Source organism: Chiloscyllium plagiosum, chromosome 31, assembly GCF_004010195.1.
Source record: "Chiloscyllium plagiosum isolate BGI_BamShark_2017 chromosome 31, ASM401019v2, whole genome shotgun sequence".
In the NCBI taxonomy this organism is placed as follows: domain Eukaryota; kingdom Metazoa; phylum Chordata; class Chondrichthyes; order Orectolobiformes; family Hemiscylliidae; genus Chiloscyllium; species Chiloscyllium plagiosum.
The window spans coordinates 2,733,330-2,748,797 of record NC_057740.1 but is presented as its reverse complement, the minus strand read 5'-3'; the positions used below and the strand labels follow the sequence as shown (position 1 = coordinate 2,748,797).

At 44.0% G+C, this 15,468-nt stretch overlaps 1 protein-coding gene across 1 annotated transcript in view; it reads left to right on the top strand.

Annotated features, from left to right (window-relative positions):
- The first annotated feature begins 313 nt into the window (after positions 1-313).
- The window catches only part of LOC122565150 (tropomyosin alpha-4 chain-like), a 38,877-nt gene continuing 23,722 nt past the window's right edge, over positions 314-15,468 (top strand). Inside the window, exon 1 of the mRNA XM_043720832.1 lies at positions 314-511. Within this exon, the coding sequence (XP_043576767.1) occupies positions 380-511 (132 nt within the window). The 5' untranslated portion in view covers positions 314-379. The remainder of the gene's footprint in view (positions 512-15,468) is intronic.

Genomic DNA, 15,468 nt, shown 5'->3' with positions numbered 1-15,468 from the left:
CTGCTGAAAGCAGGAACAGGGCGTTTAATGCTTGGGGTTTTTTTTTTGAAAAAAAATAACAAAAAGCTGAAACTTTCCTCTGGGCTGAGCTGGCTCTTTCCAGCTTTTCTGACACTTCCCACCCTTTTTTTTCCCCCCCACTCATTCCCAAATAAGGACAAAAGTTCCATATTTTAGCGTGGAAGTGCCCTCCCTATGGTGTAATAGGGGCTGCTCCCATTGGTGTGAGTGAGTGAGGCAGTGACTGGCAAATCCCCCCCCCCTTCATTCGATCGCCAGAAAGAGGGAGCGTGAGAGAGACAGAGAAAGAGTGCAAGAGAGAAAGAGATTGTGAGAGAGACAGAGAGAAAAAGAGAGAGATTATCCCCTAACTCTCAGTATGGCTGGAGCCACTTCTTTGGAGTCAGTGAGACGGAAGATCCAGAGCCTGCAGCAACAGGCGGACGAGGCGGAGGAACGGGCCGAGCAGCTGCAGCGGGAGCTGGACAAGGAACACGAACTGCGGGAGAAAGTTAGTGAGAACCGCGGCTCTGGGCCGGGCCGGGCCGGGCGGGCGGCGGGACCCGGGGGAGGAGGGCGCCGAGGACTCCGGCTCTCACAAAGCAGGGCGGTGGTCACCGAGCCAGCGGCGGGGTGGCCGCGGGTCCTAGTGCCCCTCCTGCTGACGGGACAATACCAGCAGCACAACTTCCAGGGGAGCTGAATAAAAGTTTAACTTAGTCCGTGGGGGAATAAATGAGACGATCTAATTCGTAGGGATTTAAAGCATGGCTTTAATGAGTCCCTTGTAGCCAGAACATGTTTAATACTTCTCATAGGATTTCCTGTGGCAGAACTTAGAAAGTTCTCGAACATGACTTTGGTTTAAAAAAAAAGTGATGACTTGAGTCCGTGAAACGTTGGGCTAGAAATAGCAATATTTGGGAAAAGTAGAAAAAATTAACTGTTGGAAGACTTAGGAACAGCCTCTTGTAAAGAGAGAACAAATGGGTGCTGTTTATGATTGATGTTTAATGATTGTTGTGTAAATAAGTTCATTTGGCTTTGAGGTTTTAAAAAGTATATATCAAGAATTTAACTGGAGCACACATTGTGCAAAAGGGATTGGTCATGCCTGACTGGTCTTCTGGGAATGATAAAGGGAATGTGGATATATTTGTAATGTTCAAAAAAACTTTTAATGGGTTGACTTGGAATGGTTTTTATTTTGACTGGGGAGTATTTCCGAGTGCAGGCTTGGTGGGGTGGGGGGAAATGCATCCACAATCAATACAGACTGCTCCACACATGCTTAATACTTTCAGAAATGCTTATTGTCAGGAAGGAGGATTTCACTCTCACCCCAGGGGTCACTGAGCCAGTCTGATAGGCTGCCAGCTTTAGTCCAGGCCTGACATGAGCAGATCCCAGAGTGGAGGTTAGGTGAGGGTGGTATAACAGATGGAAGGCCCATGTGTAGTGGAATCTTGATGGACAGGCTCTGGGTCGGGAGCACTGATGGGATTGTAGACTTTTCTGGGTGATGGGGTGGCTATCCTGTAATTGGAAGGTGTTTAGTGAAGCAGTGACCCCTCCTTGGTGTCCCGAGGCCTGAGCAGGGTGATTTATTGAGCTGCCCTTCTTCTTAATAATTCTTGCTAATGTCAACATTGAGGCCAAGTGAGAAACGCCCAGTAAATGGGCAATAGCTGCTCACTTTAAGACCTCAATTGGGGCCCAGTGGAACAGTATAGACCTTGGTCGTCCCATAATAAGATTGCAGACTTGAGGCGGGGTGGGGGGTGTATGAGAGAGCATGGAAAGACCACCAGATAAATATTACCAGTTTCTTCCCCCTACGCAGGGCAATGTAAAATTCAGTTCTTAATTCCAGAATGTGCAGACAAGAACAGATAGCAAAGTGTCTGCAAAATAAGCAAAAGCTGAAGAAGCTATGATCTCATGGGGTTGCAGAGCACTCACACGATCGACAGGTTTAGTGGATACTCAGATTTGTAAATGGTGGGAAATGGTATTACACAGGGATTGGTGCTACTGTTCACAGAATCACAGAATTGTTATGGCAGAGATGGAGGGTGTCTGCTCCATCGAACTTTCACTATTCTCTACTGCCAAGCTCAAGCTCTTATCCCCATATGCCATTTCTATCTAAATAACCATCCAATGTCCATCTTGAAGGCCTCAACTGAGCCTGCCTACCTTCACATTTCCAGGCCCTGACTACTGTGTGAAAAAAGGTTTTTCTCAGTTGGTCCTTTCTTCATCAGTACATCATTTTAAATCTATGTCTTCACTTTTTCTCTTTTTACTTTTACAAGTGATGTGGTGGACAGGGCTCAGTTAGTACTGCTGTCTCACAGCACCAGGGACCTGGGTTCGATTCCACCCTCAGGCGAGTGTGGAGTTTGCACGTTCTCCCCGGGTCTGCGTGGGTTTTCTCCGGGAGATCCAGTTTCTTTCCACAATCCAAAGATGTGCAGGTCAGGGTGGATTGGCCATGCTAAATTCCCCATAGTGTTCAGGCTAGGTGGATTAGCCATAGGAAATGCAGGGATGGGGATGGGGGTGAGGGAGGTCTGAGTGGGATGCTGTTCGGAGGGTCAGTGTGGACTCAATGGTCAGAATAGCTTGCTTCCACATCGTAGAGATTCTATGATTCTCTTGATGGGAACAGCTTCTCCATATCCACCCTATCAAATCCATTCATTATTTTGAAACTTCTGTCAAATCTCCTCCAAGGACAAATCCCAAATTCTTCAAGCTGTTCTCGTCACTGAAGTTTCTCATTCCTGTGACCATTCTTGTAAATCGCTTCTGCAGTGCACTCAAATCTCTCCGAAACCGTGGTGCCCAGATCTGTACAGAATACTCCAGCTGAGGCCTAACGTGTGTCATGTATAAGTCCAACATCACCTGTGCTCCTACACCACCTTCAGAATTGTCTTCTTTTGTCCACCATCTCCATGAACAGTCAGGAATCAGCAGTTGAGTTTCAAAATTTATGGTTGAGTTAAAGTTGGGGATGTAACTAACAGAATGTGACAATAACATTAATGAATTTGCAAATGTGCATGTAATGAACAAATTTAATTTCAGTATTGACAAGGGCCAAAATCTCTAGTACTGATAAGTAACGGTCTCTCAGGATATAGATAAGCAAATCATTAAAAGCAAGATCATAGGTAAATAAAACCATCTTAAAAACTCTTAAGTACCTGGGGGTCATGTCTGGGATTATTGAGGAGAAGAAGCATGATGTTAAGTTGGAGTAGAATCTTTGACCAAGCTTGGAGTCAAGTGTCTGGTCCTAGTCATTAAGGTATAATAACGATATGGATACACTAGATAAAGACCAAAACGGAACTGCTCAGTATGACACCAGGACTGACTGGATATTCTGATTAGGAAACACTAAATCAGTTCGGGGCTGTTTTCTCTTAAAATGAAAAGACTTGAGGATGGGCCCGGTAGAGATTCTTATAGAGTCATAGAGATGTACAGCACAAAAACAGAGACCCTTTGGTTTAACTCATTGCCAACCAGATATCCTAAATTAATGTAGTTCCATTTGCCAGCATTTGGCCCACACCCCTCTTAAACCTTCCTATTCAAATACCTATCCAGGTGCCTTTTAAATGGTGTTATTACACCAGCCTCCACCTCTTCTTCTGTCAGTTCATTGTATACACGCACTACCCTCTGCATGGAAAAGTTGCCCCATTGGTCCCCTTTAAATCTTTGCCTCTCATCTTAAACCTATGCCCCCTAGTTTTGGACTACCCTACCTTGGGTAAAAGACCTTGGCTATTCAACCTATCCAAACCCCTCATGATTTTATGAACTTCTATAAGGTCACCCCTCAGCCCCCGAGGCTCCAGGGAAAACATCCCCAGCCTATTCTGCCTCTCCCTATAGCTCATCCCTGGCAGCATCTTTGAGAACCCTTTCAAATTTAACAACAATTCTGGTCTCCTTTCCAATATCGGGAGACTAGAACTGAATTCAGTGTTCCAAAAGTGGCCTAACCAATATCCTGTGTAGACACAATATGAAATCCCAATTCCTATACACAGTGTACTGACTAATAAAGTTTTCCTGAAGAAGGACTTATGCTCGAAATGTCGATTCTCCTGCTCCTTGGATGCTGCCTGACCTGCTGCGCTTTTCCAGCAACACATTTTTCAGCTCTGATCTCCAGCATCTGCAGTCCTCACTTTCTCCTACTGACTAATAAAGGCAGGCATACCTGATGCTGCCTTCACTATCCTTTCTACTGACAACTCCATTTTCAAGGAACTATGAACCTGCACCCCAAGGTCTTTTGGTTAACATTTTGAAAGGAATTGATGGACTATTAGAATATGTTTAAGATTCACCACCTGTGCTGACTGAGGAGAGGGCTTCAAGGGAAGGAGGAGCACTGAGATGGACTACTTGGCCTGGAGCCATGATGTAAACACCTGACTGAATCACGGTGCCAAAGGATCACGGTCACATGACAATTTAACGTATCTCACTGCTGGTATCAAATCCCACATGAGCAATTCATATATTGTGTAACAACTTGATTAATGTAACACTTTAACATGAATGTCCCAAAATGTTTCACGGGATCATAAAGTAAACTCGATCCCGAGGAGGTTATAGAACAGATGAAAAGTTCACATTAAAGAACATCTGGCAAGAGGTGGCCAAGATGGAGACGGTTAGGGAGGGTCTTCCAGGGTTCAGCCAGCTGAAGGCGTAATGACCAGTGAAGGAGTAATTAAAGTCAGAGATGTTGGAACAGTGTTCTCAGAAGGGTGTGACATTGCAGCAAATACTCACATGGGGAGGGGCAAGGCTATCGAGGAATTTGAAAACAAAGATGTGAATGTTAAAATTGAGCTGTTGCTTAACCCATGAGTCGGAGTAGGTAGTTGAGGACACGTACGATTGGTGAAGAGCGTTGGTGTGAATGTTGACAATTGCCAAGTGTTTAAGATCCAGAAATTTATATCAAAGAGATCAGCCAGGAGTGCTTTGGAGTGACAAAGACATGAATTTTAGCAGCTGATGACCTGGGACATGGATGTACCAGAAGTGAAATAGGGTAGTCATTGTGATGAGGTGGATATACAGCCAGACATTTCTCTTGGAGTAAAATATACCAATAAGTATGTGAAGAAACGACTAAAGTGGGGAAAATTCAGGATGCTTTTGTTGTAGTTACTGATAAGTGTGCGTGCAATGTATTTGCAGTTTTCCATATGCCTGTCCTGTGTTAATGGATGTAATTAATTATTTTCTTCTGTGGATATGTGCTGTCAAGGTTAGCATTTGTGATCAACCCCCACTTGCCCCAGAACTAAACTCTTAATGTACTTCAGAGAGCAGTTATTGTCAGCCACGTTCCTGTGGGTCTGGAGTCACAAGTAGACCAGACCAGGTAAGAATAGCAGATTTCCTTCCCTGACATTTCTGAACCCAACACAATCTCTAACCTCGTGACCTGGCATATCCCCCACTCTACTGTTACCATCAAGCCAGGGCATCATCCCTAGTGCAGAAAAGCATGTCAGGAGCAGCTCCAGTCATACTTAAAAAAGAGGCCATGATTCGGAGCTGCCGGTGTTGGACTTTTAACAAAGTTAAAAATCACACAACACCAGGTTATAGTCCAACAGGTTTAATTGGAAGCACACTAGCTTTCGGAGCGACGCTCCTTCATCAGGTGATTGTCAGAGCGTCGTCCTAAAGCTAGTGTGCTTCCAATTAAACCTGTTGGACTATAACCTGGTGTTGTGTGATTTTTAACTTAAAAAAGAGGTGTCAACTTGGTGAAGCTACAAAACAGGACTACTTGTGTGTGCAACAGTGGAAGCAGCCATCTGATAGATGGGGCTACGTCATTCTAGAAACAAAAAGTCAGATCTAAACTCTACAGTCCTGTGACATCCAATCACGACCAGAGGGGGACAGTTAAATAATTAGATAGGAGGAAGAACGTCAGACATTGGCCAGCCTCGGTGACCGGGCGGGGGCTCCTGCACATCAGTGCGGAAGATAAGGCCTGAGCATTTTGCAACAATCTTCAGCCGGAAGCACTGAGTGGATGATCCATTTTAGCCTCCTCCAGTAGTCCCCAGTTCTCGCACGTCAGGCTTCAACCAATTCAATTTGCTCTGTGTTATCAAGACACAGTTGGAGACGTTATTTACTTCGACAGCTATGAACCCATTTTTTAAAAAAAGATTCATACATGGGATGTGGGTCCTGCTAGATGGCCTGGCATTGCCTATTCCTAATTTCCCCAGAGGGCAGATAACAGTCAACCAGATTGCTGTGGGTCTGGAGTTACATGTGGGCCAGACCAGGTAAGAGTGGCAGATTTCCTTCCCTGAAGGACATTCGTTAGTGAACCAGATGAGTTTTTCCTTACAATCAACAATAGTTTTTTGATCATCATTAGACTTCTTTTTTTTCCCCAGATTCTTTTTTCCCTAAACCAGGTCCCCAGAACATTATCTGGTTTTCTGGATTATTAGTCTAATGTTAATACACTAGTCCATCTCCTCCCCTGACAACATTCTGGCAATAGTACTGAAGACTCATGCTCCAGAAACTTCCTCTTTCCTAGACAAGCTGTTCCAGTACCATTAAACATCTACTCAGCAATGGGGAAAATTTCCCTGTACACAAAAAGCAGGACAAACCAACCCAGCCAATTACCACCCCATCACTCTACTGGATCATCAGAAAAGTAGAAATGCTATCAAGAGACTGTAGCAAGGATGTAACTTAGCATCACTTTGAGTTCAGCCAAGGCCACTCAGTCCCTGGTCTCACGACAGACTTAGTTCAAATGTGGATAAAAGAGTTAAACTGTTTGGAGTCAAACCTGGCACATAGGAAGACGGTTGTGGTTGTTGGAGGTCAGTCATCTCAACTCCAGGACATCCCTGCTGAGGTTTCTCTGGGTACTGTCCTAGGCTCAGCCACCTTCAGCTGCTTCATCAAAGACCTTCCCTCCATCATAAGGTCAGAAGTGGGGATGTTCACTGATTATTATACAGTGTTTAACGACTCCTTGGGTACTGAACTTGTCCATGGCCAAATTCAGTGATACCTGGACAATGTCTGGGCTTGGGCTGATGTATGCCATCAATGTTACTTGTCACTTAAGTGCAGGTAATGATCTTCTCTAGCAAGAGTGAGTCTAGCCACCATCCCTTGATGTTCAGTAGTATCAGTATCATTGAACCCCTCGCTCTCAACATTGATCAGAAAGCCTCGAACTGTTCTGGTTATAAACCATCTAAACACAGTGGCTAAAAGGACAGGTTAGAGACTTGGAGTGAACAACTCACCTAACTTCTCAAAGCCTGTCCACTCCCCACTTGTCTGGATGAGTGCAGCTCCAACAACACTCAAGAAACTTGACACTGTCCAGGACAAAGCAGCTCCCTTGATTGGCATCATATCTATAAGTATCCACTCCATCCACCACGGATTCTCAGTAACAGCAGTGTGTACTATCTACAAGATGCACTGCAGAATACACCAAAGATCCTTAGACAGCACCATCCAAACCCATGAATCCTTCCATCTAGAAGGACAGTGGGAACACCACCAACTTCAAGTTTCCCTTAAAGCCAACACACCATCCTGACTTGGAAATATATCACCGTTCCTTCACTGTTGCTGGGTCAGAAACGTGGAATTCCCTCCCTAAGGGCATTGTGGGTCCACCGACAGCTCATGGGCTGCAGCGGCTCAAGAAGGCAGCTCACCTCCACCTTCTCAAGGGCTTTAAAGGTTGGCTTAGCATGCCATGCCCACATAACAAAGGACTAAATATTTCTTAAAAACCTGCTCAAGTCTCTGTAGTTTGTTTTGAACCTGCTGAGGGTGCTCCCCACTGAGCCAGAGTTGATTTCAAGGATAGGCATTTTAAAAAAAAACTATCCTCCTCTGGTTTGCAGAATATGGAAGGGGAGTGGTACTGTTTGAGTTGCTGTTGTTGAGAACCAGCACAGACAATGGGCCAAATGACCATCTTCTGTCATGCAACCATACTGTGGATTTCTTAATTATTTGAAGCCTGGGTCCTCTATTCACTGAACCTTCTGCCAGTGGAAAGCATTTAGAGTCATAGAGATGTACAGCATGGAAACAGACACTTTGGTCCGACACGTCCATGCCGACCAGATATCCCAACCCAATCTAGTCCCACCTGCCAGCACCCGGCCCATATCCCTCCAAACCCTTCCTATTCATATACCCATCCAAATACCTCTTTAATGTTGCAATTGTACCAGCCTCCACCACATCCTCTGGCAGCTCATTCCATACACGTACCATCTTCTGCGTGAAAAAGTTGCCCTGTACATCTCTTTTTTTTTTATTTTTATATATCTTTCCCCTCTCACCCTAAACCTATGCCCTCTAGTTCCAGACACTCCCAACCCAGGGAAATGACTTTGTCTATTTACCCTATCCATGTCCCTCATGATTTTCTAAACCTCTGAGGTCACTCCTCTGCCTCCAATGCTCCAGGGAAAACAGCCCCAACCTATCTAGACCCTCCCTGTAGCTCAAATCCTCCAGCCCTGGAAACATCTTTGTAAATCTTTTCTGAAGTTCTGAACCCTTCATAACCTCATTCCAATAGGAAGGAGACCAGAATTGCATGCAATATTCCAACAGTGGCCTAACCAATGTCCTGTACAGCCGCAACATGACCTCCCAACCCCCGTACTCAATATTCTGACCAATAAAGGAAAGCATACCAAACGCCGCCTTCACTATCCTATCTACCTGCGACTCCAAGGTCTGTTTGTACAGCAACACTCCCTAGGACCTTACCATTAAGTGTATAAGTCCTGCTAAGATTTGCTTTCCCAAAATACAGCATCTCGCATTTATTTGAATTAAACTCCATCTGCCACTTCTCAGCCCATTGGCCCATCTGATCAAGATCCTGTTGTAATCTGAGGTAACCTTCTTTGCTGTCCACTACACCTCCAATTTTGGTGTCATAAGCAAACTTATTAACTATAAGTTTGCTTATGTCCTGAAGAAGGGCTTATGCCTGAAACGTCGATTCTCCTGTTCCCTGGATGCTGCCTGACCTGCTGCGCTGTTCCAGCAACACATTTTCAGATCTGTTTGGGGTGCAAAGAAATAACAGAGGAGATAAAACTGATATTTCGCAACAGTCTTTACTTCAAACATCCCATTAATTCTAAAGAGGTTATGGAGGAGTTGGTGTACTGTCACTAGAGAAGTATTATTAGACAAATGAGTGAGGCTAAAAGCTGCTAAGTCCCCTGGCCCAGATGGCTTCTATCCCAGGATCCTAAAAGAAGCAGCCAGCTAGAGATAGTGAATGCATTTGTTGTAATTTTCCAAAAATCCTCAGATTCTGGAGAATTACCAGAGAATTGGGAAACTGCCAATGTGACAGCCTTATTCAAAAAGGGAGGGAGGTGAAAAGCGCATAACTATAGACTGACTAGCCAGGCATCTAATGTTGCAAAAATATTGGAATCAATTTTTAAGGAAATAATAGCAGCTCATTTGGAAAACCATAGTCTAATCAAGCAGAGTCTGATGGCTTCATGAAAGGGAAACCATCTGATTAAATTTTGAGGAAGTCTCAACCAAAGGGGAGCCAGTAGATGTGTTGTATTTGGACTTCCAGTATTTGTTCAACAAGGTACCTCACAAAAGATTGTCATAAGACAAGAGCATAGTGTTGGAGGTAGTATATTATTGGCATGCATAGAGAATTGACTAATGAGCAGGAAACAGCAAGTGGGGATAAGAGGTTGTTTTTCAGGTTGGTGACCTGTGACCAGTGAGTTCCACAGGGATCAGTGCTGGGACCAAAACTGTTGACAATACACATTCATAACTCGAAAGACGGAAGTGAATGTACTATAGCTACATTTGCAGATGACGCTAAGATAGGTGGAAAGGCCAATTGCGAGAGGGATACAAACAGTTTGTAGAGTGATATCTATAGGTTAAGTGGGCGGAAAGTTGAAAGCAGAAAGGGAGAATGTGAAATTTGTTCATTTTGGAAGGGAGAACAAAAGAACATGGTATTGTTTAAAGTGCTACAACACAAAGGGAATTGGGAGGTACTTGTACACGAAGCATAGAAAGCTAGCACACAGGTACAGCAGGTCATCAGGAAGGCTACTGGAACATTGGTCCTTACTTCAAGGGGTTGGTGTATAACAGTAAGGAAGTGTTGCTGGTGAGAGCACATCTGCAGAACAGCAATTTAGTTCAGTGCCCTACTTTATTTAATTGGAGACAGTTCAAAGAAGGTTCATTGGAATGGTCCCTGATATGGAGGGATTGGCAAATGAGCAGAAGCTAAACAGGAATTTTCTGTGTTTCGATGTTTACTCACTGAATTTAGAAGGATGAGAGGTGATCTCATTAAATGATCCAGGATTCTTAAGGGGCTTGACAGGGTTAAATACTGAGAGGATGTTTCTCCCCATGGTCTCGAACCAGAGGGCATAATCTCAGAATAAAGGGGCATCAATTTAAAACTGAGATAAGGAGAAATTTACTCTTTCAGAGGGTTAAGAGTCTTTGGAACTCCTTGCCACAGAGAGCTGTGGGGGCAGAGTCCTCTTAGGGGAGAATATTTAGGGGACAGGGTGTCATAAAGTTTTGATTGGTTATGGAGAAGGACAAAGAGCAACTAAAGTAAGGATAAGTAAAATGGAAAGGAAATTTCAATTCAGAATTTCAAGAGGTTCATAAATAAAGGCTGGGAAAAGGAAGAGTGAAACCAGACAGTGACCCAATGAGATTTACACAAGGAGGCAGAGAGCATAACCACAGTACTAAATAAATAAATAAAACCCAAAAGAATTGCAGATGCTGTAAATCAGAAACAAAACCTGAAGTTGCTGGAAAAGCTCAGCAGGTCTGGCAGCATCTGTGGAGAGAAATCAGAGTTAACATTTCAGATCCAGTTCTGAGGAAGGGTCACTGGAAACGTTAACTCTGATTTCTCTTCTCAGAAGTTGCCTGAGCTTTTCTAGCAATTACTGTTTTTGTACCAAATAACAACTTTTGCCCCATCTTTGCCAAAAACGCTATTCAGACCATGGAGGAGGAAATTCAATCACAAGATGTTTTTAAAGTTGATTGGGGGTGATATTTTGCTCAATGCCTGTATTTTAAAGTTGACAGGACATCAGGACTGGTAAAATGCATCCAAAAATACTAAGGTTTTCCAGAGTGAAAATTGTGGAACTGCAGATCATAATTTTCCAATCTTCCTCACTGGTGGTGCCAGTGGACTGAAGAATTGCAAATTGTTACACACTTGCTCAAAATGTTTGTGAAAAGCTACAGGCCAATCAGTTTAACCTTCAGTAGTGGGGAAAAGCTACTTTGGAACAAAATGAGTAGCCACTCGAGCTAATGTGATCTAAGTGATGAAAGTCAGCATGGATTTGTGAAGGGGGAATTGTCCATAACTTAGTTGCTGGAGTTTATTTGATAAGGTAACAGAGAAGGTTGACATCGTGCACATGGTTGTGTTTTGGACTGGAGCTGGGTTTATAAGTGAAGTCCTATTGGGTGTCAGTGTTAAGGTCATCTGTTTTTTCTTTCTGATATAGATTCAATACGTAGACCATGATGAACAGGGTACAGTTTCAAAATTTGCAGAAAATGTAAAATTTGGGAGTATTGTAAAGTGTCAGGAGATTTAGTTTAAAATTTCAAAAGGTCGTAGCCAGAAGTGGAATGGGTGGACAAGTAAGAGATTACATTTAATGCAGAATGGTTTGAGGTGAAGGAAGAACCAGGAGAGAAAACAGAGGGTTTAGAGGGATATGGGCAAAATGCTGGCAAAATGGGACTAGTTTAGATTGGGATGTCTGGTCGGCACAGATGAGTTGGGCCGAAGGATCTGTTACCATGCTATATATGGTAGTCCCAGTACCCTTGTTGGGGGGGGGGGTACGTTCCAGGACTTATCATGGAATCGTACCACAAATAAGAGCGGAACCATTCGTTTAATTGGGAAACATACCTTCCCGGCAGCCTCCTGACCCTGATTCTGGAACATTCCCTATAATATATTCCAGCAGCAGTAAACCACGGGTAACTGAAACCACGGAAACTGGACCCGCGGATACGGGTGTCGCCCAGTAATTCTATTACTCTGTGACTCAGAACAGAAAATAGAGGACACAATTCTCAAGGAAATGCAGAAGCAGAGGGTGTATATGCGCTTAAATCATTGACTGGACCAATTGAGAAACCAGTTAATAAAGTATACAGCATCCTGGTTTTTATTAAAAGGGGAGCAAGAAATTTACATTAAATAAAAACAATGTGCTGGAGGTGTGTGTGTGTGCCTCTATATAAATCAGCTGGTCTGGCAGCGTCTGTGGTGAGATAGAGAAACAAAGCTAATGTTTTGAGTCCAATATGATACTTCCTTAGAAGTCCCATAGATGCTGTCTGACCTGCTGAGTTTCTCCAGAACTTGGTTATAATTCAGATTTCCAACATCTGCAGTACTTCATGTTTTTATTTGAAAATTTATATAAAACTTGTACAAGACACTGGTTTGGCCTCAACTGGTGTTTTGTGTTCACACGCACACACTGTAGGCTGCACCGCGGGAAGGATGTGGAGAAGGAGCTGTAACGATCAGTCCCAGGGTGAGGAGCTTCAGTTACAAAGAGACTGGAGAAGTTGGGATTGTCTCCCTTGGAAATAAGATAGTGGGCAGTTCAAATATCGGGCAGACTGGGGTCAGTTGATAATTTCATGAATAGATAATGAAGTTGTTCCCATCAGTGGAAGGATTGAGAATTGTGGGTTGGGCGGGTGAAGCTAGCTGGGGATAGTCCATGGAGGGTGGGAGTGCTGCAGTGTCAAGAGATGCTGTCACTTGAGTGAGAAGACCCAGTTTGTTTTCTCTTCATTGGGTGTACGATAATTGATGGCACGTTTTGAACATTCTCGAGGAGGCTAGATAGAGTAAATAAGGAGACATTTTTCCCATTGGCAGAAAGTCAAGAACCAGAAGATATTAATTTTTCAAGTGAACCAGGAGGAAATTTGAATCCGCAGCATGTGGTTTAGATCTGGAACGTCCTGCCTGAGAATGTGGGGGAGGCATTTACAATTGTGGCTTTTCAAAGCGATTTGGATAATTATCTGAAGAGCAGCTATAGGGCTGCAGGGAAGAGGCAGGAGAGTGCAGCTATGTGAATTGTCCTGGCAGAGAGTTGGCATGAACACTTTAGGCCAAATGGCTTCCTCCTGTGCTGTAACCATTCTTTGATTCTCAGAACGTGAGTATTTTCCCTAATAAATAATTATCCTTGGGGTAACAGACACAAGTCTGATCACTGTCACGTTGCTGTTAGTGGGAGACTGCTGAACAGATTAGTCACGTAGTTTTCTCTTTTTGGAATAGTGGAGACAATTTGAAAATATTTCGACGGTGTGAAGCTTGTTTGCACCTCATGAGTTCACGTAAAGCCTTCTGAAAGGCTCTGCCAGCTTTGTGATATTACAGTTCATCTTTTCAAGTCTGGATTCTAAACCCATTGGGAAATCTTTTGCTTTAACTGTAGTGTGTGGGAGGTGGTGCTTAGACATTTTTACCTCAAGATCTGGGCTTGAGTTCCAGTCAGGCAAATAGCATGAAGTAAACACTGGCGCACTTCCATATTCTGTAACCTTGGAGTCCCCCAGATTACTTCTCCAATGTGTTTTTGGTCTGTTTTATAAATGTTTCTCAGCTTAACACTAGACTGAGGTTGATCACTGCGGTTGCCTATGCACTGGCTTCAGTGGACGGATTGGCACAGACTGGTGGTGCCTCCTGCTTTATTGGCGCAGCCCAGTTTTGCTGGGGTTTGTACCTGATGATTCTGCCCGAAGCTCTGTACAGCCAGTATCATACTGGTCAAAATGGACACTCCTCTAACGCAGTGAACGAAGCAACCGATTTGGGCATGGCGAACTCCACAAACAGCAATGAGATAACGACGAGATTGTCTCCTTCAGGGATTTATATTTGCTAGGATGTCAGGGAGAACTCTCCTTTGTACAATCTCATTTACATCTACCTGAGGGCATGAGGCCTCAGTTTCATGCCTGATTTGTTAGATAGCACCTCTGACAGTGCAGCACTCACTCAGTACTGGATAACATGCTCAAGCCTTTGGAATGAGGTCCTGTACCCACAAGCTTTTGATGGTGAACTGCGTGCCAGCTAAAGATGGAAGCGGCTATTCAACGCAGTGGAAGTCACTTTGCAATGCTCACCTAGACTCTGTTATTCCTAGTGGTGGAGAGAAGTTGGCTCCTAGTCCTCTATCCCAGACTCTAACGGACCAAGGTTAAGCACCCTGCTGCAGCATAACAAGTGCAAATGACTGAAGGGAGTTTCGCCATGCAGTCTGTCTTTACCATTTTGTATATTCTGATTGAATTGATGCTTGAACTGGCCTTGTGAACCGTGCACACCCGGTAAGGCCTTTCCTGTGTGGAACAATAGGATTTCCTTCCTGAGCAGCAAGAGAGCTAACGGCGCTGAAACGTTGGAGTCTCCACATGGGAAGGTACAGAAATTTGAATGAACGAGTCTCCACTTCTCCATTGATTTTCCACCCTCCCTGCCCTTCAAACTCCTGAATAAGGTGAAGGTAATGAAAATGAAACCGTTTGCAGAGTTTTTACAGGGGAATCTGTGTCATTTGATGTATTTACATGAATATTCCCAGCTATGAAATGTTTTCCAGGCCTGGAGTGGAAACTCTCTGAACTGTTAATGTGAATGAGGAAAGAATTTACAGATGAGCTCATCTCTCGGCATTCAGCTCTTTCTACCTACATTTACATTTTACATAGAAAATGGTTCACTCAGCATGAGCCTCGGTAGAAAGTCCACATGGGAAGAAGCAGTAACACTTGGAATGACCGTACTGCTGTTCCGTTTTGAAATGTCCAAGAAGAGCTGTACCAGAGTGTCTCATTCACAAGTTTTACTGTGTTTTTCCTTATCCTTTTAATTGCTGTGCACAGCAAGTGGCCAGTGATTGGTGAAAAAGTGGTAGTGATGTGTGTGCTGCCATGTTTGATGACACCATAGGGTAGCCCTCACTCTCCTCCTACCGCTCTGCACTACCCCTGACCCTTTCTAGCCCTCACGAACCTGGCATTCAGGGATACCGGGTGCTCATGACTACGTTCCCTTTTGGGTATGTACATGTGCTGAGGGGATGTGAGCCGACCTATTGATATTCAGATGACAGTGAAAGCCTGTTGTTTTAGGCCCTGCTTAGATGTCCATTTTGAGTGATGCCATCACAACATAGATTATTGGAGTTTGGGAAGTCAAGTTCCTCTGGACCGGGTCCAGAGAAATTAGATCTCATAGAATTATATTATACAGCATGGAAACAGACCCTTCAGTCCAACTCA